We start from the raw sequence: 22,017 nt of genomic DNA on the forward strand, positions 1-22,017 counted from the left end.
TACTTGTCTCTTTTTTTTTTTTTAATTGAGGTGGAAGACTATATATATATACACCATTTAAAGCACAAGGGAAAAATGTGTACCATAAAAGATATTCACCAAATCAACCATGAGATGGAAACATTTTCAGGATTACTTTAACAATATGTTTATTAGTGTGATTGATGTTGACCTGTACATAGCTACAAGAAAACCACTATGCACACTTAACACTTATGTACTAGTGCAACCTGGGAGAGTTTTTATTTAACACTATTATAGTCATAGAATCTTAAGACTATTTCAAGTGACAACATCAACACATGATGAGGCTGCTGTACAAAGAGCACCTTTCCAAAACATAACAGAAAAGGGATCGGTAATTTTCTATGCAAACAAACACATTGCAATGATGACAGATAATTGGAGTCCTGCTGTTGAAAAAAACTAACAGCACATATTGTGGGTCAGGGGTCACCAACACGGTGCCCGCGGGCACCAGGTCGCCCGTGAGGACCGCATGAGTCGCCCGCAGGACTGTTCGAAAATTAGCTCAAATAACGGCACTTGTCAGTGAGCTGCATCTATTTAATTTACAGTCAAACCCCGGTTTCCGAACGTCCCGGTTCTCGAACAAATCGGAATTTGAACGAAAAATTCGAGATTTGTTTGCTTCGGTTGTTGAACAAAATTCGGAGGTCGAACCTCGCGAGATGAGCCCGGAGGACCCGAGAAAACCCGACCGCGCGGCCCGGTTGCCGACTGACTCCGTAGTTATTGTATTTTCGTTACTTTGAGGATTGTATTAACCCCTAATCATGCCTCCAAAGAAAACAAGTGGGAGCATTAAAGCCATCCTAAAACACAAAGACGCTCTTAAAGCAATGCGACACTGAGCGCCCGGCGCGCTGCCGTTGCGCGATCGGACCAAATTAAGCTCCCTGCGCAGTGCGCACTGAGGTCCACTTAAAATTTGGAAAGTACATCAGGACTTTACAAATATTTTCTAAATTTCTTTAACTTTAAAAAAAGGCGTTTTTCTTTTTTTTTTTGTCTCGGAACGGACTAAAATGTTTTCTATTATTTGTAATGGGAAAAATAGTTTCGGAATTCGACCGATTCGCTTCTCGAACCGCCTTCTGGAACGGATTGTGGTCGAAAACCGAGGTTTGACTGTATTTTTGCTATTCTTGTTAAAATCACAATTACATGTGAACTGGAAATGAAAATAATAACACATAGTGTAAGCTAAATTGAGCAAATTGGCTATTTCAGAAGTGTGTGTCAAACTGATAGCCCTTTGCCTTAATCAGTACCCAGGAAGTAGCTCTCGGTTTAAGAAAGGTTGGTGACCCCTGACATAATGTGGGTTGCACTACAGGGGAGCACTAAGGCCACAGTGTAAGATAATTATATCACAACAATCTTTTTCCAGCATTTATAAAAATAAGGTCAGATTTTTGGCCAGAAAAATGTTTCACAACAATCCAAACTTAACAAAAACAGAAGTCAATGATGAAAAAGTTTTTTTAGGGGAGAAAAGTCATAGCTAGATTTTAACAGGAAATGTAGTTTTGGCCTGTGAAAAAAGTGATCATCTTTTAATATGCTATCAGATGCCTGCTCTAGTGCGCTGACCGGGGTGACTGACAGCAAGCAATTCACGAGCCAGAATGTGCGTCATGGCAGTCACGTGACAGCTCGGTTGAACTCAATGGGGAAAAAGAAGGCGGGGAGGGCTTTACGCCGGCTGTCTTGACTTCAACCCCGGTCGGCCGGTATCTCACACACGTTGAGTCGCGTTCACAAACGTTCTCTCTGTACATTAATCAATTTTTCTGACCGAACTCTCTGCACTATGAAGATCTGGACATCGGAACACATATTCAAGTGAGTACCAATGCAATGATTCATCGATAAGTTGCATCAGAGTCATATTACGTACGGTTTACACAATTCAGAAAGTGGAACATCCGGGTACTTGATGGAGGGTAGCTAATGAGCTAGCATGCTAGGGACTGTTTGTCACCACGTTCGTCGGCTTTAGGTCACTCATGACATCATAGCTGGTATGTGAAAATGGTAGAATGCGTCAAGAAAGTGCTAAAAGGCGCGTGTATGTTAAATCGGCGGCGTCGTTGTTGCATAAGCGGCCCGTATCGTTGAGTAACCTTTCGCCCACTTTTCCCTCGCTCCCGCATTGTGACATCATTAGCCAATCGCTGTCGAGGCGCGTGCACGCGTTTCCATGGAAACCCGACACTTCGACCTTCGACTCTCTAGCTGTAAGAATGCATCGTGTTTTCTTTGAGAGGACCTTGACACTTTGTTCTACTTTAGTTCCCTTACGTCAGGGTTAAACCCTTGTGTGTGTGTGTGTGTGTGTGTGTGTGTGTGTGTGTGTGTGTGTGTGTGTGTGTGTGTGTGTGTGTGTGTGTGTGTGTGTGTGTGTGTGTGTGTGTGTGTGTGTGTGTGTGTGTGTGTGTGTGTGTGTGTGTGTGTGTGTGTGTGTGTGTGTGTGTGTGTGTGTGTGTGTGTGTGTAAGTGCTGTAATGTGTGTGTGTGTGTGTGTGTGTGTGTGTGTGTGTGTGTGTGTAAGTGCTGTAATGTGTGTGTGTGTGTGTGTGTGTGACTGTATTCATTCATTTAAAATCTTTGAAAGTGGTCTTGACTGTTTATTTTCCTCCAACAGTCACCCTTGGGAGACGGTGACCAAGGCAGCAATGCAAAAGTACCCTAACCCGATGAATCCCAGCGTGTTCGGGGTAGACGTTTTGGACCGGACCATCGACAAGCACGGCCGCCTCCACAGCAAGAGGCTTCTCAGCACTGAATGGGGTCTTCCCTCGATAGTCAAGTCTGTGAGTACCCAAAGCAATCTATTCCCACAAAGCTATTCCTGTCTTTGGACAGAAGCGTTGGATCGGGTCGCTGACAGGAGCGTAGTAATAGTGAGTGCCAATTTTGTCATGGCTCTGCTGCAACCCGTGACGGCATGTGATGTAACTTTCCGAGTTAAAATGAGAGCTCACGAGAACGCTAAAGTGCCCGTCTGTGTCGCGGCCCCCGTGACCTTTGCAAGGACAAATAATTCAAGTGAGCTATCGCGTGGCTCTTGTGTCCTCATGGGCAGCTGACATCTCTGAGGATGTTTTAGAATGTGCTCGCCGTCTATGATCATCCTGTCTATGAATACCCTTTTTAATTCCCGCCTCGGTTAATGATGCACACAGGATGCGTAATCAGATTGTCTGTCCTGAGCGTGACTAGACGTGCTAGTGTGGGCTGTCCCTTTTGATTCAGTGTGAATCTCAGTTAGGTTCAAGGAAGAATCTAAATTATCCACAGTTGTAAATGTATGTTGAATGGTTGGTTGTCTGTATGTCAGCCTCACAAAAAATGTATGTGAAGATAGTAGTCATTATATTTTTGCAAATTCAGAAGTTTGTCTTCACATTTGTCCTCAGATCATTGGCAACACACGGACGTGCACGTACATTCAAGAGCACTCGGTCGTGGATCCGCAAGAGAAAAGTTTGGAGCTTCAGTCCACAAATGTGAGTGTGTAATAGTTTAGGCCATCTTACCTAACAATGATAATGATGGGCAATTTTAAACAAATGTTTTTACAAAGCTATTAAAACAAATATCAGCAGATTTTGATGCACGTCAACGCTTTCTTTAATGGTTATAAAGAAATGTTCTAATGAGCTTTTCTGGAATGAAGACTTGCCCGTTGTACAATTGAGTATAATTGTGCTGTACTATTTTGAGACTCGTCTGACAACTCCTTTTTGAATATTCCCCACATTGCAGATTACGTTCACCAATTTGGTGTCTGTGGATGAGAAGTTAACGTATAAACCCCACCCTGAGGATTCCAGAAAGTAAGCTCATAGAAACATAATGGTCTGCAATACAAGAATTACAAGAAATATTTTTAAATATTCTTCTCCACAGAACAATCCTGACACAAGAAGCTATCATCTCTGTAAAAGGAGTAAGTCTAAGCAGCTACTTGGAGGGCATTCTAGCCAGCACCATCTCAACCAACGCAGGAAAGGTAGGAGATCCACGAGACGTCATACATACTACGGTTTAAATATGAGACAACTTTGTATTGATTACTCGTCCAGCTTTAACTCTAATATTACCTGGCAAGTTGGAATCTTGCTGGTCGTTTCAGACTATCTCTTATGTTCCACTTTGTCTTTCTCCAGGGCCGCGAAGCAGTCGAGTGGGTGATCCGGCGACTCAACACTGAAATCGAGGAGCTAGCGGCAACAGCACGCGGGACGATGCGAACCCCGTTGGCCGCCGCCGCCGTCACTGACAAATGACCTCCGCTTCCTAATTTTCCACCAAAGCCTCCCCTGTGCCTTGGCTGCCGGGGGTAGAAACTCAGGGAACTGTGGAAAAGGGAGGAAAACAAGTGCCAAACCCTCTTAGGCTGAATTTACAGTGCATGGTTCAAGTGACATGGCAGTGTAATAAGAAAAAGAAAAAAAGTTGTCACTTGAAAACAAACCTGGAAATAGACACCCCCAAAAATTTGACTTTGGTACTATATTTTGAATTGGGCACTTGAACCTGAAGTGGAAATCCAGCCTCGGAAAAGCACCATCGCCAGTGTTGTGTTTTGACACAAATATGACATGTGTCAAACAAACGTGCTAATTGTGGCATGAAAGAGTTGAGGGCACAGAAGAATCGCATTGTTAAAAGCATCCCTATAAGGAAACGGTTCTCTTCGTTAATTTTGTTTTATATGGTAGTGCTAGAATGGTTTTGCGCATTACAGGTCAGTCAATGGCACAAATGTTAGTATTTTTTTAATTTTATTTTTTGTGTTGGGAGTTGCATCTTCAACACTCTCCTCAGACCTCAGATATATAACATTCTGTACTTAGTATTAGTAAATGAGTTTGTAAATTATTAGCTGTTATTTAATAGTTATGTATTTAAGTTATGTGAAAGGCTCAAGTTAGCTTGGGGTGGTTGTGTTTTGATGAAGTCTAGAATGGTTGGCAAACTTACTGTGCTTCCATGCGTGAGAAGGCTGCTCCTTAAATGCAGTAGTCCCCATTTGCACATCTAACTAAGCTACACGTTTTGAAGGAGCAGATGGAGCTGAACATTCGTGGTAGTTTTCATACTGTTACAATGGACAGTGTGGTTGTTGTTGTATTTTTAGTATATTTCTTTGAATGTAACATATATTCTGAAGACAGACTTTTAAATGAAGCAAGTTGGAAATTGTAACGTGCCTCTGTGAAATCTTGCCAACTTCAAGATCGTGCTAATGTAATAAAAGCATTTTGATGACTTTGTAAATGTATTTTGTCGTTTCTCAAGTGTCATTCTGACATGGACTTTCAAGTTTAAAACAGAATTTGCCTTATTGATTAAAATATTACCTGAATTAGCCTTAAAAATTACATCCATCCATTTTCTGTACCGCTTTATTCCCACACTGATCCTTAAATCCAGTGTTCTATGTGGTTAAAATTTTGATGTTATTAACTTGATGTACTTTGATTAAGTGACTGCTTTGACAACGTTTTGTACATTACACTTCCACTTGGGTCGCAACAATATTACAGCAACATTTCTTTGTGTATAAATATATCCAGCTCAGATCGTTTGTCCTAGTGTAGTTGCCGTACATTAGCGACCTTCTGCGCATGCGCCGTAATACGCGTAGAGCCCACTAATAGTGCTATTGGGCTTGCCGACGACACACGCAGGTATACACACCACTTACGATTTCGCAATACATTTAAATGCATTAAGTAGTCACCTGGGTCCTTTTGTTCTAGCAGACACGGTCTCTATTATTGTCGCTTTGTTACTTGTTCAGAAAAGAAAGTAAAAAGGGCTTCCGGAATTGGACGTTGAATACATGTATGATTGTGAGGTATGTGAGGTATGTGAAGTATGTGGTTGTGTTTAGAGTTTGCCCATAACATTCAAAACTCTTGTTAAGTAAGCACATAGGTAGTACCATTTAACATGCCTCTCATTAACCCCAAATAAAGTTCAGATATTCTCGTGGGTTTTGCCTGAAATATTTGCTTTTTAGCAGAGGCCAAAAGGTTTTGTGCTAATATTAAATACAATTTTGAACCATATAAAATATAATTTGGTTTTGTTCATTTGAATTGATCTGATAAGTAACATTAATAGTGAAAAAAGTTTAAAAGTTTTATCTTCTTGCGTCTAGTCACGCGCAGTTTGCCTTCACGGCTGCTTTTGGCTGGGACCACACAGGGTGGAGATTCTACAAACATCTTCTTTTCCATAATTTTTTGTCTTTATGTGCACTCTGCAGTTGAAGGAATGAAGAGACGTGCGCTATCGCAGGGGAGCCAGTGGTGTCGGGTCATGTAGTGAGTCCAAGTCAATCATTACATACACACAAACACACACGATACACTCTTTTAACTAGTCAGTCTGACTTTTGAAACACTAGAATTACTCGCCTGCTAAACTGGAACACACTGACTAGACTTCCATTTGAACATTCTTACAGGTAGGTGGAAACACCGGGCTTCCACTTGTACGACAGCAATCATTGCAACTTATGAAAGCAGCCAATGGAGTTTATTGACTAAGAGTATATCCACGTTGTTGTTTTTTTGGGGTGTTTCAGTTCTTGTTTGTTTCTGGGGGTTTCGCCATTCACTCTCCTCTCCGTGGAGTTAAGGTGCAGTGATTTGTTGTTGTTGGCAGAACCAGTCAGTTTCGGGATCGAACCGGTAAAATGGAAAGTGGGCATTTGAGAACAACTGAAAAGCTATGCTTTATTTTTTTCCCCTCCAATCTTAGGTAATCACTTCCATGGCACGCGTTCTCTCCCTGATCCGGACTCAACCATTCCTTGCTCTCCTGGGGAGGAGGACAATGTCGCTCGACCGTGGGGCGCGGGAGGTGTTTGCTGCGGCGGTGGAAGGCGTACAGCCGGATATCGTCATCCGGCAGAGTTTGGAAAGTCAAGGCAACTCCATGGTGGTTGTTGGCAGCTGCGGTGGCAAGTTCCCGCTGAGAAACAATGTGCACGTGGTGGGCTTTGGAAAAGCGGTGCTGGGCATGGCCACTGAAGCTGAGAAGATCCTGGGAGAACATTTGGTGGGAGGAGTTATCAGCGTGCCGCATGGCATTCAGCAGACGTTACGGCAGCATGGCAAACAGTAAGCAACAAGATGGAAAGGTTACTTCAAATATTATGTATGGATTATAACAGGAATTAGTATAATATACATTACAGGTATTTTTGTCAAAGTTAAAAGAAAATTAATGATTTTTAAAAAAATTCAGAATTATATGTAACGTACAGTAATATTGTTAGAAAATAAGTTGGGGTTTTTTCTTTCAAAAGATGAGATTCCACTGAAAAAGCCAGAAGATTATTTTAACTTCTCTTTGACATATTGACACAACTGTGGAAGCATTCCGACTTATGACATTTGTCACTGCAGCCACCTGCTGTTGAAGGAAAGAAGCCATATCCAAGTCATGGAGGGCGCTCAACACAACCTGCCCGACGCCGACTCCCTGAAGGCAGCAGATTGTATTGCGAGGCTTGCAAATGCGTTGACGGAGGACGACCTGCTTCTCGTGCTGATTTCAGGTACAGTAACAAATTTTCCGATTCATATCAGTTTTCATTACACCCTTAGTATTTCTATATTACGGATTTAACTTTTTGTGAGGGTGGTCTGGATTGTAAACCCCCCGTGATTGGGTTGGGTGAACATTATTTACCATCTTTGTGTGATCAGCACTGTTGTTGAAAAACTAGGTGGGGGCTCCGCATTGCTCCCCGCACCCGTCTCGCCAATGACGCTCCAAGAGAAACTGGACATCACCCGTAAACTGGCAGCCGCCGGCGCCACCATTCAAGAGCTGAACACCGTACGACGCGCCTTCTCCGTGTTAAAGGGAGGAGGACTTGCACAGTGTGCACACCCTGCTCAGGTATTTTCTGCTTTTAATTTAATTTTTGTTTGATTTTGCCATAAAGGATTGTCATTGGTTTACTTAGCTTTTGTAAAAAACATACAGTAAAACCTTCGCTTTATTGCTGCTCCTTGCAGCAGCCTGCTTTCAGGCTATGTGCATTTGGGTACAAAAAATATTCTCTAGTGATCCAATGAAAAGCCAAGCCAAAGAAAAAAAAAAAAACGCTGACAATATTTTGGAGGTAATATAACAATGTTTTTGTGTGTGTCTTCAATGAGGTGGTGGCATTGATACTATCAGATGTGATCGGTGACCCACTGGACCTGATAGCGAGCGGCCCCACAGTGCGGGGTCCGATATATCGTGACGAGGTGCTGGCAGTCCTTGAGTGCTACGGCTTGCTGGACTCTGCCCCTACCTCTGTGAAGGACGTGCTAGCTGGACTTGGTTCGCGCCAGGGAGTTGAAATAGACGAGGCTGGGCGCGTTCTCAACGTAGTGATCGGCTCCAACAACATTGCCCTCCAGCACGCCGGCCGCCGGGCGCTTGAGCTGGGTTACCGCCCCATCGTGCTCTCCCCGGGAGTGTGCGGTGACGTGAGGTCAGTGTCCCGTCTTTACGGCCTCCTGGCCCACTTCGCCTGCTCGCGTGGGGAAAACACGTCCGAGCTCGCTGCCGAGGTGATGAAGCTGGGACCGGAAGTGGGAGTAGAGCGCGGGGACCTTCGGCGTGTTTTGCAGAGTTTGGAGCGTGATCGCGCGCAAGGACAAGGTATTACATGCGTGCTGGCGGGGGGTGAGCCCACCGTGGAACTCATAGGTAACGGCCGCGGGGGTCGCAACCAGGAGCTGGCTATGAGAGTGGGCCTGGAGTTGAGAGACTTGCAGCCCCTGGTAGACAGTCCGGTCTTCCTGAGCGGTGGAACCGACGGTCAGGACGGGCCCACCGAGGCGGCGGGAGCTGTCACGGATGCGGGCTTGTACAAGGATGCTCAAAAACAACAGTTGGATATGCTCAGCTTTCTTAAAAACAACGATTCTTTTACTTTTTTCACTCGTCTATCTGGTGGTCGCAACTTGGTTGTCCCGGGGTTAACCTGCACCAATGTCATGGATGTGCACGTTCTGCTCATTCCATGTAGTGCCAAATAGCACGGAGAGGATAACTACACGGCATTCTTGCTATTCCTAAAGTTTGTGGGAACCACAAGGGTTTTGGTGAAGGAAAAAAAAAAAGTTAATGTGAGAAATTATCTGTGGCAGGGGCTTTCAACAAGTTTTGTCCAAGGAACTCGGGGACCACTGATTTGGCGGAATATTTTATTTTAGCATAGGTCCCCTGAAAGTTCAACAGCTGTAGTACTCAATGCACTTTTGAAAAGAAACCTATTTCGGGGCATCTTTTGCCACTATAGATAACGCACAGCCATCTGTCTCCTCCACAGCTTATACAGTAAACTATATCTTATTATTCCAATAAGATTCCATTTTTTTCCATTTGTGCAATGCAAAATTTTTAATTCTTTAATTCAAAACCAATGATACGTTATTGCTTCAACTTCAGCCAACAAGTGATTTATCATTGGAGCTGTTTTGTGTTAAGAAATGCTACTGTTTAGTTCTGTATCAATCACACATTAAAATTATAAACAAACAATGGCGTTATCTTAAAATCAATATTTGTTTAGCTTTCTTGTGCGAGTTTCAAAAAGTGGCTCCACAACACCCCCTACAAATTCTTTCAGAGCAGTATGCTAATCCGGTATGTGCAAGTACCACAAACATGCAAATACCCAATGTGGCGCTTTGTAGTTGTGTGCTGCTCTTTTAATTAGTATAATTCTGTGTAAATAGCGGTTAGCTATTTCTGTTCTAGTATTGATGGTGCGTCATTAAACACGGTACAATAGACTTTTATGGGCCCATGTATAAATAAAAAATTTATCCAAACTATTTACTCAAACTGCCATATCGACCTTGAGGGTTTAAAATACACCATCATTACTGTTTTGTTGGTAGTGACGACTGTAGTTTATTATCATGTAAAAAAAAATCTGTTTAAATATCAGTGTCAAACAGGTTTGGGCTTAGGGTTGTTTCACATTAAGCGTATCAGTTTTTATTCAAAATGGGAGATGAGGATTTTCTTTTCAAAGCAGAGAGTACTCTTAAAACTTAAAAGCTGGAGCTGAGCTTCAAATGCAGAACATCTTGACTGTGACACCGGTCAACCATGTTGACATTTGGACAAACTCCTACTTGACCCCAATATCTTGTGAGCTACCAGAGTGGGTCAAGGTACTGTGTCTTGTCAAACAATCACAGACACAATATAGGTATTTAGAATCCATTTTGTATTTACAATCGTGTTTTCCAGGAGCATGTACAGCAAATAAAATAAAAAAAAAGTCAGAATTTGAAGGTGCATTCAGGATCCCTGGGAGTTTCAGAAGTCCAACTAATCCCTATGAGACTTGGATGGTTGTCCCGCTGTGTCCCCCCTGCAACAAAAACAAAATGACACTACACAATGACAATAAAAACAGTTACTGCAATAGTTAACGGATCCATACCATCTGCCCAGGCCGGACGTCGTGTCAGGTGTCCCACCGTTCTGCCCGCTCCCTGAACAAAATAAGCAAGTCAGCCAAAGCCCTACGTTCGCAAGGGGCTGTGTAAATAATAATAATAATACCCACCTTGCCGGTAATACATGTCATTCACCGTGTTCCCGTAAATCTTCCAAGCAAAATGAATAGCTAGCAGACTGAAAATCAACCAACTGAGAAGGATTTTAAATATGGAGACTCTCAAATCGTTGGCGAGCCAGTCCTCCACGAATTCGGACAGAAACGACAAGCAGCCGTCGGTGATACGGGACAGAAACTCGAAATCCCAAGGCTCCTCCATAATGCCCGCTTACTTTCAAGCGTTTGTTCAGTAAATCAAGTGAGTACTTTAGTCGAACATCGCTCGCTCAGTAGAACAACAAGCGTAGCCAGCTCGCTGAAGCGTAGCTAGCTACGCTCGCTACGGAAGTGTGTTCAGGGATACGAAGTGACGTAGTTCCGTAGAATTCATGCCTGTCATTAATGCATTTTGAAAATGGTGAGGAAAAAAAAAAAAAAAAACTCTTAAAAACAAAAAAAATTGCTTATTCCTCCCTCACTTTGAATAAAAACGTAGGTTTTCCCCATCAAGCGTAATCTTATATTTTGTTCTGCAGAGTACAGATGTCAAGTGCTTTCGGAAATGTAACACTAATGGGGAAAACATAAAATAATAATAAAAAAGAAGAGTCACTTTCAGATTCGGTTTTCCGAAAGGAACATTTAACAAACATCAATACATTATGAAATCGTGAAAGGTAAATGTAATATTTTCATTGTAATTGATTTTGTTTGCAATGAAAAATGTTAATGTGACAGATTTTTATGATATAAAATGATTGACTTTTCAAGGGTAACCTCCCGCTCTTGCATGCGACATTACGTTGCGTACTTAGGATGGATAGAATTTGACGTAGTTTACGTAGCACAATGACAAATGAAGCGAGCCTCTGTCTAATGCACAAACGAGCATTAATAATTGCCTTTTATTATTTTAAAGTTCTCCACCCAAGGTCTTGATGAAGAAAAAACAGCGTTGTTAACATTTCGCTCTTGCCGCCGATTAAAACGTACTTTGGAGGCGGGGCCGCCCGGAGCCAACAAGCGACCTAATTGGCTAACTGAGCGTGACGTCACCGAATCCGGACGCATCTCCTGCGGTAAGAGAAGCATTTGTTTTTCTTATCCCTGACGTCTTGTATTCAACCCTGACGACCACCGAGACTTCATGTAGTAGTTTAGGGATTCATCTTCCACACACACACAAAAAACGTAAGTTCTACCTTTTGGTGTGCTTATTATTGCACCTCACTTGTTATGACGACTGTTAAGCCGGGGCTTAAATTCAACTGAGTTTGTGCCGCTTGCTAGGTGGTTAGGCTAGCAGCTGGCGTCAACATTCACCGACGGGTCAAATATGTGCTAAGGAATGAAAAATGCCACTTCACCGTTGTATGTGAGATACCATCACCCTTAAAGGTTCAACTGAAGACTAATTATTAACAAACGGGTTGCCTCTGGGCGATCACTCAGTCACGTTTGCATACTCGGTTTTATGTTTGTGGTGGGGTATTATCTAGACGTGTATAGCGAATTCCACAGTGTACTTTATGTGACAATACTCTACCAGCAGCTTTTCTCTGTCGTCATGTGAGGCCACGCTAGTATAATTGCTGCCATTCATCCATGTGGCTGTTCAACAGTCTTGGAATGTCTGTTAAAATACAACTGCAAGTTATTTTCATTACTTGGGTCATGACGCGAGGTGTCAGAGAACCTCGTGAGTTCGGGTTAACTCCACATTTGTACTGTGATTTCTGGGTGTATGGTTTGTTGTAGTGCTGCAACAAAAAGGATACAGAGGTCGAGTGTGACGATAACCATAAAACAGGAAATGGAACTTGACACATCCATTCATCTGATATTGCGCTTGACCCCATTATGGCTGATGAGTTGGAAACTCCATATAGGATGACCTAAACCGGGATTCAATCTTAGGACCTCTTGACAACCAGACAGGCTAACCTCTATTTGTCCTTTCACCCTACCCCCAAAACCTAGTTACTGGGATGGTATCATGGACATGGACAATCAAGAGGGAGAGACACAGGGAGTCAAGATATGTCCACCCTTAGAAGTTAACACAGCAGGTACAGTAGTCCTCCGTATATTTGCAGGTTACGATTCACAAATTCACCTTTTATGATAATACTAATTGTCATTTCACCATTGTGGTTTCATCTCAGCAGCGGACACCCTGGCAACCTCACTTTCACTTTTGGGGAATCACATGTTTCCCGATCTGGTGGCCAAGAAAGCTGCCCTTGAAGAGACGCGGACACAAGATGGTGCAGAGGAATCCCCTCAGGAGACAGAAGGCTCTCTTCCTCCTCCGGCAACCGAGCCGGAAAGCGAGGAGCATCAGGACGACGTGGCGAACGGCACGCAAAGTGACTCTGGAGAGTTCGTCGTCACCGTGCTGGCCAAGGCCAAGTTGGAGGAGCAAGGCCTCGGCGTGAAGGGTCGCTTGTCGCCGCTGCTGGAGGCGGGAATGCAGGAATCTCCCACCGCCGCCCACGGCCCTTCCCACCGTGACGAGGACGTGACGGCGGAAAGCTGGCGGCGGCACAGGAAGCACGTTTTTGTGCTGAGCGAAGCCGGAAAGCCTATCTATTCACGCTACGGCAGCGAAGAAGCTCTGTCATCTACGATGGGCGTCATGATGGCGCTGGTGTCCTTTGTGCAAAGTGGAGATAATATTATACGCTCCGTCTACTCAGGTGAGCATCACGAAAATAAGTCATGTGTGTGATGTAATGACATTGTCCTAGTTATTTCATCACTTTGTTTTGCTTGTCCTTTTTAAAGAAAAAAAAAACCATAGAAAACGTATTTTTTGAGTGGGAGCTAAATATGTGTTTCCCTGCGCATCTGCCAGAGGAGCACACCGTGGTTTTCCTCCAGAAAGGCCCCCTGGTGCTGGTGTGCGTGTCCAACAGCCGGCAGTCGGAGCAGCAGCTGCGTGGCGAGCTCCTCTATGTCTACTACCAGATCATCAGCATGCTCACGCAGGCCAGCATCTCGCGCATCTTCGAGCACAAGAAGAACTACGACCTACGGCGTCTGCTGGCGGGCTCCGAGAAGATCTTGGACGGCCTCCTGGACCTATTGGACTCAGACCCCAGTTTCCTTCTGGCGGCTGTGCACTGCCTGCCGCTCGCCTCCTCCCTCAGGGACTCCCTCAGCCAGATCTTACAGAAGGCCATCACGCCCAACTTGGTCTTTTCCATCCTCATCGCCAAGAACCAGCTGCTGACCATCGTGCAGGAGAGAGCCGTCATCGAGGACGCCCGTCTGGAGCCCGCCGACGTCCACCTGTTGCTCAACCTCATCGGCGCCTCCTCCGCCTTCCAGGCCGGCGAGATCTGGACGCCCATCTGTCTGCCGCTCTTCAACCCCGACTGTTACTTCTACGCGTACATCTCCTACTTGGACCCGCCCGAGTGCACCGTCTGCCTCCTGCTGCTCTCCACCGACAAGGAGGCCTTCTACGCCGTGGCTGAGTGCAAGCGGCGCATCGAGGAGGCCATGGCGGCGCAGGGCTCGCTGGGCCTCATCGCCAAGGCGCAGTCGTACAGCGTCGGTCAGGTGGGCGTCGCCGACCTCAGGCACTTCATGTACAAGCCCTTCGACGTGCCCGACAACCACCGCCAGCTCACGCAGTTCACCAGGTCTGTTTCTTCTTCGCCGGTGATTCTTGTGTATGACTCTAACGTTGACTTTGTTGACCCCACAAGCCCCGAGATGGAAGCCCCGTACCACACCGAGGAGGAGAAAATGAGGCTGTTGGACCTTTACCGTTACATGCACAGCCGCATTCACAGCAGCTCTCGACCCCTGAAGCTCATCTACCACGTGGCGGAGAGGGAAACCCTGCTCGCGTGGGTACGTCGTTTGGCATTTCTTATTAACATTAGATTTGATGTCATTTTGACTTTTGGGTTTCTGCTTCAGTTTGAATTTGTTTTTAGGGTGGGTTCTTAGTTTACTCAATTTGAGTTTTGATCACTGTTCATGAATTCTTTCTTAAATGGAGTGTGTGGTGTAAGAAAAAAAACTTAGTTATTATTGTGTCACAAAATAAATTCCCAAATAGGTCTTCATTCTTCTTGTTTGGTGATTTTTACACAAGGTGACGAGCAAGTTTGAGCTGTACACATGCTTCAGTCCACTGGTGACCAAGGCGTGCGCCATCACCGTCATTACCAAGCTCCTCCGCTGGATCAAGAAGGAGGAAGAGCGCCTCTTCATCAGGTACCCACCTAAGTACTCCACCACGCCCAACCCCGCCAAGAGCTCGCGAGGAGCCAAGGCGGAACAGACAGACTCGGCCGACAACGGCTACCTGTCCTTGCTATGAGGACGCTACACTTTGACACTCAAAAGCTGAGGTAGGTAGGGACACCTTTTAATTATCAACAGACAGAACTATTTAAGTGGTTTTAGTTTAGTTTTAGCAAACTATGAATGTATTGCACACGGGAGACGACCAGCACGATGCAAGCGGAGTTGGACAAGCGGGAACATCCTTGCAATAAAACCTCAGAGCCCCCCAAAACATTGAACCCACATCTGCTCATAAAATGGAATGATGATGATAATAATGAACTGATTATTTGTTTTTCATCAATTCAATGCAGCCCTCAGAGGACTTGAGGGAGAATTGTGGTCACGTCGAAAATTATATTACGATCATAAAAATTTGGTCTAATAATTGCAGAGTTGCCCAAGTTATATTTGAATGTCTTTGGGAAAATAAATTTAACAGAAACAGTCTGGTTGCCTCAATTCAAGATTTGTGGATTATCATGACAACGGACGAATGACAATCTACACAGACCTCAAGAAAAAAAACAAAATGTTTGGCAAGCACACTGGTGTTTTTGTTGGTGTTGTGAAATGACTTAGGCAATTTTGCAAGTTGGCTAATGATACGTTTTCCAGTTCAAAAGTTTTATTTTTTCTGAAGTCACCCTCCCCCCAAATGGCTTTGTTAAATGTTTATTTCTTTTCTGAATGAAATGTTTCTTATCTGAAAATAAACTGGTAATCTAACAATAATGAACACAAAAAAAATAATTAAATGGCAGATATTTTTCAGGATTGTTTTTGGGACAAAGAGTCGCTCATTTACAAGAATAGTCATTTTAAGGTATGAAGTCAAAAACGTATATTTTTCAAGCTAAACATTTTTATTTTCTCAAGCAGTAGGTCTATTTTTTTCTTTAAAATAGCGTTGAGTGACATAACAGGAAAGCGTTTTTGAGTGTTTAGGGTTTGCCAAAAGCCATATAATAATTCCACAGTTTTTTTCCCCTTTGGATCTCTTTCCTCCCTTCCCTAAGAGCTTTTCAGCATCCTTACTTCCTACTTTTGCTCTAAAAATTTTTTTTTTTTGCTTCTTTCATCCTCCTTTCCACTACTAAGACCTCCTTTGTGGCTTCCTGCATTCCCTACTTATCTCCTTGCTTTCACCCTGGACCTGCTTTTTTTGTTCCTTCCTTCCTAACTATCCTTTTTTCTGCCTTCCATCATTCCTCCTTCCTTCCTTCCCTCTCTTCTACCTGCTTTTCTGCCTTCCTGCCTCACTTAACTCCTTTTCACCTCATATCTATGTATTTTTTTTCTTTTCTTCTGACCTTCCTTCCCTCAAATCCTCCTTTCTTTTTTTCTTCCATCCTTCTTCCAATCAATTTTTATTAATGAGTCCTTTCTTTGTTACTTTTCTACCTTCCTAACTTCATAACCCCCCTTTTGGCCTCCCCTCTATTATGTCAAAATAATCTATGTAGTTCTTTTTTGTCCTCTGTTAGTGAGTACTGCGTTATTTAAATAACCTTCAGTGTTATGCAATTGGCCCCCATGGACGGCTGAAAGTTCTGTGCAACCTTGGAAGACCAAGAACACAGTTTAGGCTGCTGACTGCAGTGTCAACAGTATGATATTTATAGAAATACATGTCTGGTTGCAGTTCATTAGATTTTTCTATGCTAACAGAAGGACACTGCAGTGGCTATTCTGATTCTTTTACACGAAATTATTATTTTATTATCATGTAAAATGATGACTTTATTCTCATAGGTATATCTGACCATAATTTCCTAGCTTTACTCATGGAACCTAACTTTTGGGCACTCAAAATTCTACGACAAAAATTGCATTAATAATTTGTGCATGGTCACAAGCCACAACAGAATACACGAGTTTATGCAAGTTTATTTCTGTACTTATCAGATTCCACAGAGACTCAAGGCGGTAAAACGCGTAATCTCAAAGTCCCAGGCTGCTCACAGTGGGAGGAAACCAAGTGACAAAAGCACACTATCAGCATCAATGCGGTCCATCATCCAAAGTCAAGTCAATTTAATATAGTTTCAAAAAACGTTTTGTTGATTACATTAAGAAGTATAAGCGCCATGCAAGAGTAAAGACAAGAGAGAAACAAATATATTACTGTGAAATAAAACTGTGAAAGAAATATGAATTGTACAAGATGCATTACAATAATAACATTTTTATTTTACAAGAAAAATGCTAATACTATTCATAGCAATACAACTTTTTTTTTCTCATTACACCCTGACTTTATATACAAACAAAAGTAAATTTATAGTCACAGTGTTACCACATCAGGATTTTTCCTTAACTTCTGCATAACATCTTAACAAACACTTTGAACATAACTAATCACAAATTAAATGAAATACAGATGAATTAAGACAGAGACAGTGAAGCCTTAATACAAAGTCAAGTATCCCTCCCATTGTCCGTCCGTCGGGTCAACAGCAGTGCACATAACTAGATAGACAAATGACCTTTGACACCAGTGGACAATTTAAAAACTTCAATGAAACTAACATGCATGTTTTTGCATGGGGAGAACAAACACCACACAAGAATCCCTAAACTGAGATTCCAGCCCCAAAAAATTTGAATTGTGAGGCAGATGTGCTAACCACAATTTGCTGCCCGTTTGCCAAACATATTTTATTCAAATAAACCTGCAATCCAACTTAAAAACGAGTATAGCCAACGTACATTTGTGTAAATATTTCATAGCACCAATTTCTCATTGATTTTGGATTGTCAACATTTCACGCTACGTCCTCATCCGCAGTTTCCCTCGTCGTTTCTGTCACCATTTCCGTCGTAACTTCCATCCGAGACTGAATCCTCGTGGCTGTAGCCATGACGGGCGGCTCTTGCTCGTATTCGTCCTCCGGTTCGGACTCGGCCGTGGCGTCTTGGTACTGCAGGTACTCTGAAACCAGGTCGTTGAGGTTGCCCTCAGCCTCTGTGAACTCCATCTCGTCCATGCCCTCGCCGGTGTACCAGTGGAGAAAGGCTTTGCGCCTGAACATCAAGGCGAACTGATCGCCCACTCTGCGGAATATTTCCTGAATGGCCGTGTTGTTGCCAATAAACGTGGAAGCTAGTTTGAGGCCTCGGGGCGGGATGTCGCACACGGCGACCTTGACGTTGTGTGGGATCCAGTCCACAAAGTAGTTGCTGTTCTTCTGCTGGACGGCCAGCATTTGTTCATCCACTTCCTTGGTAGACATCTTGCCGCGGAAGATGCCGGCGACCGTGAGGTAGCGTCCCCGTCTGGGGTCGCAGGCCGTCATCATGTTACGGGCGTCGAACATCTGCTGGGTGAGCTCGGGTACGGTGAGGGCGCGGTACTGCTGACTGCCGCGTGGCGTCAGCGGGGCGAAACCGGGCATGAAGAAGTGGAGACGGGGGAAAGGCACCATGTTGACCGCCAGCTTCCTCAGATCGGCATTGAGCTGACCCGGGAATCTCAGGGAGGTGGTGACCCCGCTCATGGTCATGGACACCAAGTGGTTGAGGTCTCCATACGTGGGAGTGGTGAGTTTGAGCGTGCGAAAGCAGATGTCATAGAGCGCCTCGTTGTCGATGCAGAAGGTCTCGTCCGTGCTCTCCAGGAGCTGGTGGACCGACAAGGTGGCATTGTAGGGCTCCACCACAGTATCGGAGACCTTTGGTGAGGGCATGACACTGAAGCTTGTCATGATCCGGTCGGGATACTCCTCTCGGATCTTGTTGATCATCAGGGTCCCCATGCCGGAACCCGTGCCGCCACCGAGGGAGTGAACCAGCTGGAAGCCCTGTAGGCAATCACAGCTCTCGCTCTCGTTCCTCACCCGGTCCATGACCTGCTCTATCAGCTCCGCCCCCTCGGTGTAGTGGCCCTTTGCCCAGTTATTGCCAGCACCTGAATTGCCTGGATTGACAAAAGGTGGGCAAAAGTTGGAGGCACAAACATAACAGAATAGATGATGAAGAATATAGAATATGCCGGTCTACATGTTTTGCTTCACCGTTTTTATTCAAATGCACTGCAAACCAGAAGCATTAGCATTGAGTTCACATTGCCAAAAATTGGCAGAAAGACAGTTTGTGTTTGAAAAAACTCACAAGTCGAGTCACTCGTATATCAAGACACTATTTGTATTCAGGATATTTTGGATATTCAGCTCACCATGAATAAAGTTGTCCGGCCTGAAGAGAGCACCGATGTGACTCCCTCTGATGCTGTCCATGGTGCCGGGCTCCAGGTCAACCAGCAGGGAACGAGGCACATATTTACCTCCTGGAGACACATTTGTCATTAGTAAGTCCATCATGGAGTCTCGTGATAATGCCTTACCATGTGCTTCATTAAAGTAGACATTGACTCTCTCCAATTGGACTGTGCTGTCGCCCTCATAGATGCCTGTCTTGCTGATTCCATGTTCTGCGCTGATCACTTCCCAGAACTGATAAGGAAAAGGCATATATTGTAATGACTCTGTTGGCTTGAACATATGGGTGTCTTACTTTTTGGGGGCCATTTTAATCATCCCATTGTAAAGTGTCTCTTTGATAGTATTCAAATTTATATTACGTTAAATTTAGATTATGCTATTAGGCAAGCACACTTGACTGACATCTGTATGTGTGGCTTATTATCTCGTTCTTCCTCTTTCTTGTTTTGCGTTGGCCACGATAAAAACAGAATGACCCACCCTCTACCAGTCTTCGCCCTTATCTCCTCCCAGAATGCCCGGCAGAAAACACCCACGTCACACACTGTTAGTGGAACAGTGATAGCACAATTTGAGTCAGAGTGAGTGCTACAGTATCACTGAATATCGGTGGAGAACCGGGATGGTCTCAACTCCCAATGTAATGGAATTTTCTTCCAAATATTGAGAATATACCAAATAAATAGTGTCTATTTTGTTTTGAAATCAATTTCAAAATGAATTGTTACCTTAAAAAAATCAAATGAAATCAAACATTTGCAACTAATTATATTAACATCACCATCATATTGCTATTGTTGGATGTAATAGCTTCATTTTATTCTCAATTTAACTGTCTGTAATAATGCAAATTCAAAAAAAATTTGTGAATACATAAAAGACGATATATATACGTATATATAGTATTTTTCTTTTTCTCAACTGTCTATTTTGTTTAGTGCATCTATTTACATGCATATATTGTTAAATAAAATCATTCATGAGGTACTTTTAAACTTAAAATACACGTTGTGTAATCATTCTGATTGTTAAATACTAGGACATAGTAGTAATTATAGGACAACAATAAATGAATTACCTTTGAGCCGATTTGGTTGCCACATTGACCAATTTGCAGATGTACAATTTCACGCATGATGACTCGGGAATCAACTGCAGTTGGTTAAGCGGGTGGGTGCCTCTGATATGCTGGAGGTCTCCAACTGGTTATATGTAACCACTCGTGACGTCTTCACTGATGTCAAGGAGGGAGGGAGCCTCAACGGGGGACACCCCAAAAGATGCTCCAATTTCAGATGTGCACATTATGAATTTGTGATACAGACTAATAGCTAACTAATGGATTTCTAAAATATGACTTAAAACACGGCCTATACAATTACAACTCAGACCATCTGGCCCTCAAATTAATTACATTTTAGAGCAACTTGGAAGTCAACAGAGCATGGTTTTGTGTGGTTCCACTGTACAATTAAATGTGTTTATGCAGAGGCTGTTGTCGGCGCACCAGGATCCCAGGTGCTCGACTCGACCCTGTAGTCCTCATTGTTGATGATAAGGCCCACCACCATTGAGTCGTCTACAAACTTGACTTTGGAGCCATGCACCAGTCGTGGTTGAAGTGGGAGTGGAGGAGTGGGCTCAGCACACAGCCCTGTGGGACGCCGGTGTTGAGAATGAGGGTGGAGGAAGTGAGACAGGGGTCTATTGGTCAGAAAGTCCATCATCCAGTTTCAGAGGGATGGATCGATAGTTGCACAATTTGGGGATGATGGTGTTGAATGCTGAGCTAAAGTCAATGAACAGTATTCTCAGGTGTTCTCAGTGTTGTTCAAGTGGGACAAAGTGGAGTGAAGCGCTGTCGAGATGACATCTTCTGTGCATCTAAACAATCCTCATATGTTCTGTATTACCGTATACTCGAGCCTTTAGAAAACAATTATCACCTCAGTGAGTTGCGTCACAACTTCTTCAACTGGTCATTCGCCAGCTGCACTACTCATCTGCACTGACCTTTATGTGTTTTGCCCCGAGCTCCTTCCTGTTACCTCCTGATGCATTTTTGAGTGTACGTGTGTCTGTTTACTGGTGTGTCTACCTTTGTGCGGAAAGCTCATGTGTGATGCAACCATTCTGTTTATGCTCAGGTGACAGCTAGATAACAAAATTTAGGCTACTTCTGGAAAATGGGGTGGGGGAAAGGGGTGAATTATAGAACAGGAAATTGAACTTAACTGTGATCACAGAAAAGGTTTTGCTGTGAAAATGGAAAATGCGATTCATTTGCAATATATTCTATAAATTCTAGCTGTACATACTAAACGCCCCTAGGTGACAGTATTGCTCTTCAAACACCTTCCTGTTCTGTCTTCATTAGTGACTAGTCAGGCTCAAATAAATTTCGCTTTTAGTTTTGTTCGCATTTGCACTGCAAAAAAAAAAAAATAAAAATAAATAAATAAAACGACGACAGACATGTTGCATGACTTTAAGGCTGTAATAAACAATTATTTTAATAATTGATTAATCTGACGTTTAGTTTCAATGAATCAGATAAAAATATGTTAATTTCCATTCGTTTATTAAAAATTTGACTTTTTTTCAAATTATGATTCAGTTAATCATTTGATCTGTCAAGTGATAGAAAATAGGCAAATATGTTGATCTTTGTTTTCCAAAATAAAAACAAATGTTTTCAGAATTTGAAAGTTGGTGATGTTACGCGGAGTGTTATGCGTGTGTGGGGGGGGGGGGGGGGGGGGGCAGAAGATAGAAAAGTAACGCGTGAATGAAGTGATGTTATTTTGAAAGGTACAGCCGGAAATTAGTCTGCACAATTCGGTCACCTTAACCGCCGCC

At 43.5% G+C, this 22,017-nt stretch overlaps 5 protein-coding genes across 12 annotated transcripts; 3 read left to right on the plus strand and 2 right to left on the minus strand.

Moving 5' to 3' along the window:
• Nucleotides 1-1,691: 1,691 nt before the first annotated feature.
• On the plus strand, nt 1,692-5,313 carry LOC119122767 (PRELI domain containing protein 3B-like). The gene is made up of 6 exons (XM_037251315.1): nt 1,692-1,869; nt 2,672-2,840; nt 3,447-3,536; nt 3,796-3,866; nt 3,940-4,042; nt 4,200-5,313. Exons 1-6 carry the CDS (start codon nt 1,838-1,840, stop codon nt 4,317-4,319), a joined length of 585 nt encoding a protein of 194 aa, XP_037107210.1. The 5' UTR covers nt 1,692-1,837; the 3' UTR covers nt 4,320-5,313.
• A 362-nt stretch (nt 5,314-5,675) lies between these two features.
• On the plus strand, nt 5,676-9,599 carry glyctk (glycerate kinase). Of its 6 annotated transcripts, XR_005097946.1 has the most exons (7): nt 5,676-5,726; nt 6,311-6,368; nt 6,808-7,169; nt 7,458-7,609; nt 7,781-7,956; nt 8,220-9,191; nt 9,272-9,599. XR_005097946.1 is itself a non-coding variant. In XM_037251304.1 (6 exons), exons 3-6 carry the CDS (start codon nt 6,820-6,822, stop codon nt 9,090-9,092), a joined length of 1,551 nt encoding a protein of 516 aa, XP_037107199.1. In that variant the 5' UTR covers nt 5,676-5,726; nt 6,311-6,368; nt 6,808-6,819; the 3' UTR covers nt 9,093-9,599. The 6 variants fall into 6 exon arrangements, 5 of the variants coding, with proteins under 5 accessions (XP_037107199.1, XP_037107204.1, XP_037107200.1 ...); XM_037251304.1 differs by having other exon boundaries at nt 8,220-9,599; XM_037251305.1 differs by lacking the exon at nt 5,676-5,726 and adding an exon at nt 5,768-5,905 and having other exon boundaries at nt 8,220-9,599.
• A 674-nt stretch (nt 9,600-10,273) lies between these two features.
• Nucleotides 10,274-10,992, minus strand: tcta (T cell leukemia translocation altered). The gene is made up of 3 exons (XM_037251321.1): nt 10,640-10,992; nt 10,514-10,565; nt 10,274-10,441 (listed from the first exon to the last, which is right to left on the minus strand). Exons 1-3 carry the CDS (start codon nt 10,848-10,850, stop codon nt 10,399-10,401), a joined length of 306 nt encoding a protein of 101 aa, XP_037107216.1. The 5' UTR covers nt 10,851-10,992; the 3' UTR covers nt 10,274-10,398.
• A 683-nt stretch (nt 10,993-11,675) lies between these two features.
• On the plus strand, nt 11,676-16,608 carry LOC119122761 (vacuolar fusion protein MON1 homolog B-like). 2 transcript variants are annotated; one of them, XM_037251302.1, is made up of 6 exons: nt 11,676-11,821; nt 12,611-12,699; nt 12,796-13,329; nt 13,488-14,280; nt 14,347-14,494; nt 14,742-16,608. In XM_037251302.1, the coding sequence occupies exons 2-6, from the start codon at nt 12,627-12,629 to the stop codon at nt 14,967-14,969; spliced, it is 1,776 nt and encodes a 591-aa protein (XP_037107197.1). In that variant the 5' UTR covers nt 11,676-11,821; nt 12,611-12,626; the 3' UTR covers nt 14,970-16,608. The 2 variants fall into 2 exon arrangements, with proteins under 2 accessions (XP_037107197.1, XP_037107198.1); XM_037251303.1 differs by having other exon boundaries at nt 11,677-11,821; nt 12,799-13,329.
• Nucleotides 16,609-16,805: 197 nt separating this feature from the next.
• On the minus strand, nt 16,806-20,470 carry LOC119122764 (tubulin beta-6 chain). 2 transcript variants are annotated; one of them, XM_037251311.1, is made up of 4 exons: nt 20,237-20,358; nt 19,281-19,389; nt 19,113-19,223; nt 16,806-18,854 (listed from the first exon to the last, which is right to left on the minus strand). In XM_037251311.1, the coding sequence occupies exons 1-4, from the start codon at nt 20,291-20,293 to the stop codon at nt 17,704-17,706; spliced, it is 1,428 nt and encodes a 475-aa protein (XP_037107206.1). In that variant the 5' UTR covers nt 20,294-20,358; the 3' UTR covers nt 16,806-17,703. The 2 variants fall into 2 exon arrangements, with proteins under 2 accessions (XP_037107206.1, XP_037107205.1); XM_037251310.1 differs by having other exon boundaries at nt 19,113-19,389; nt 20,237-20,470.
• Nucleotides 20,471-22,017: the final 1,547 nt, after the last annotated feature.

This window comes from Syngnathus acus, chromosome 5, assembly GCF_901709675.1.
Source record: "Syngnathus acus chromosome 5, fSynAcu1.2, whole genome shotgun sequence".
Classification (NCBI taxonomy): domain Eukaryota; kingdom Metazoa; phylum Chordata; class Actinopteri; order Syngnathiformes; family Syngnathidae; genus Syngnathus; species Syngnathus acus.

Coding starts and splice junctions, on each gene's coding strand:
- LOC119122767 (XM_037251315.1), top strand. CDS start 1,838: ATGAAGATCTGGACATCGGAACACATATTCAA. Junction 3,867..3,939: donor CACCCTGAGGATTCCAGAAA/GTAAGCTCATAG, acceptor TCTTCTCCACAG/AACAATCCTGACACAAGAAG. Junction 4,043..4,199: donor TCTCAACCAACGCAGGAAAG/GTAGGAGATCCA, acceptor GTCTTTCTCCAG/GGCCGCGAAGCAGTCGAGTG.
- glyctk (XM_037251304.1), top strand. CDS start 6,820: ATGGCACGCGTTCTCTCCCTGATCCGGACTCAACCATTCCTTGCTCTC. Junction 7,610..7,780: donor GCTTCTCGTGCTGATTTCAG/GTACAGTAACAA, acceptor TTGAAAAACTAG/GTGGGGGCTCCGCATTGCTC. Junction 7,957..8,219: donor AGTGTGCACACCCTGCTCAG/GTATTTTCTGCT, acceptor GTCTTCAATGAG/GTGGTGGCATTGATACTATC.
- tcta (XM_037251321.1), bottom strand. CDS start 10,850: ATGGAGGAGCCTTGGGATTTCGAGTTTCTGTCCCGTATCACCGACGGC. Junction 10,566..10,639: donor TGACATGTATTACCGGCAAG/GTGGGTATTATT, acceptor TATTTTGTTCAG/GGAGCGGGCAGAACGGTGGG. Junction 10,442..10,513: donor ACGTCCGGCCTGGGCAGATG/GTATGGATCCGT, acceptor TTTTTGTTGCAG/GGGGGACACAGCGGGACAAC.
- LOC119122761 (XM_037251302.1), top strand. CDS start 12,627: ATGGACATGGACAATCAAGAGGGAGAGACACAGGGAGTCAAGATATGT. Junction 12,700..12,795: donor CTTAGAAGTTAACACAGCAG/GTACAGTAGTCC, acceptor GTTTCATCTCAG/CAGCGGACACCCTGGCAACC. Junction 13,330..13,487: donor TATACGCTCCGTCTACTCAG/GTGAGCATCACG, acceptor CGCATCTGCCAG/AGGAGCACACCGTGGTTTTC.
- LOC119122764 (XM_037251310.1), bottom strand. CDS start 20,293: ATGCGTGAAATTGTACATCTGCAAATTGGTCAATGTGGCAACCAAATC. Junction 19,390..20,236: donor GCAACCAAATCGGCTCAAAG/GTAATTCATTTA, acceptor TTTCCTTATCAG/TTCTGGGAAGTGATCAGCGC. Junction 18,855..19,112: donor GCCGGACAACTTTATTCATG/GTGAGCTGAATA, acceptor TTGTCAATCCAG/GCAATTCAGGTGCTGGCAAT.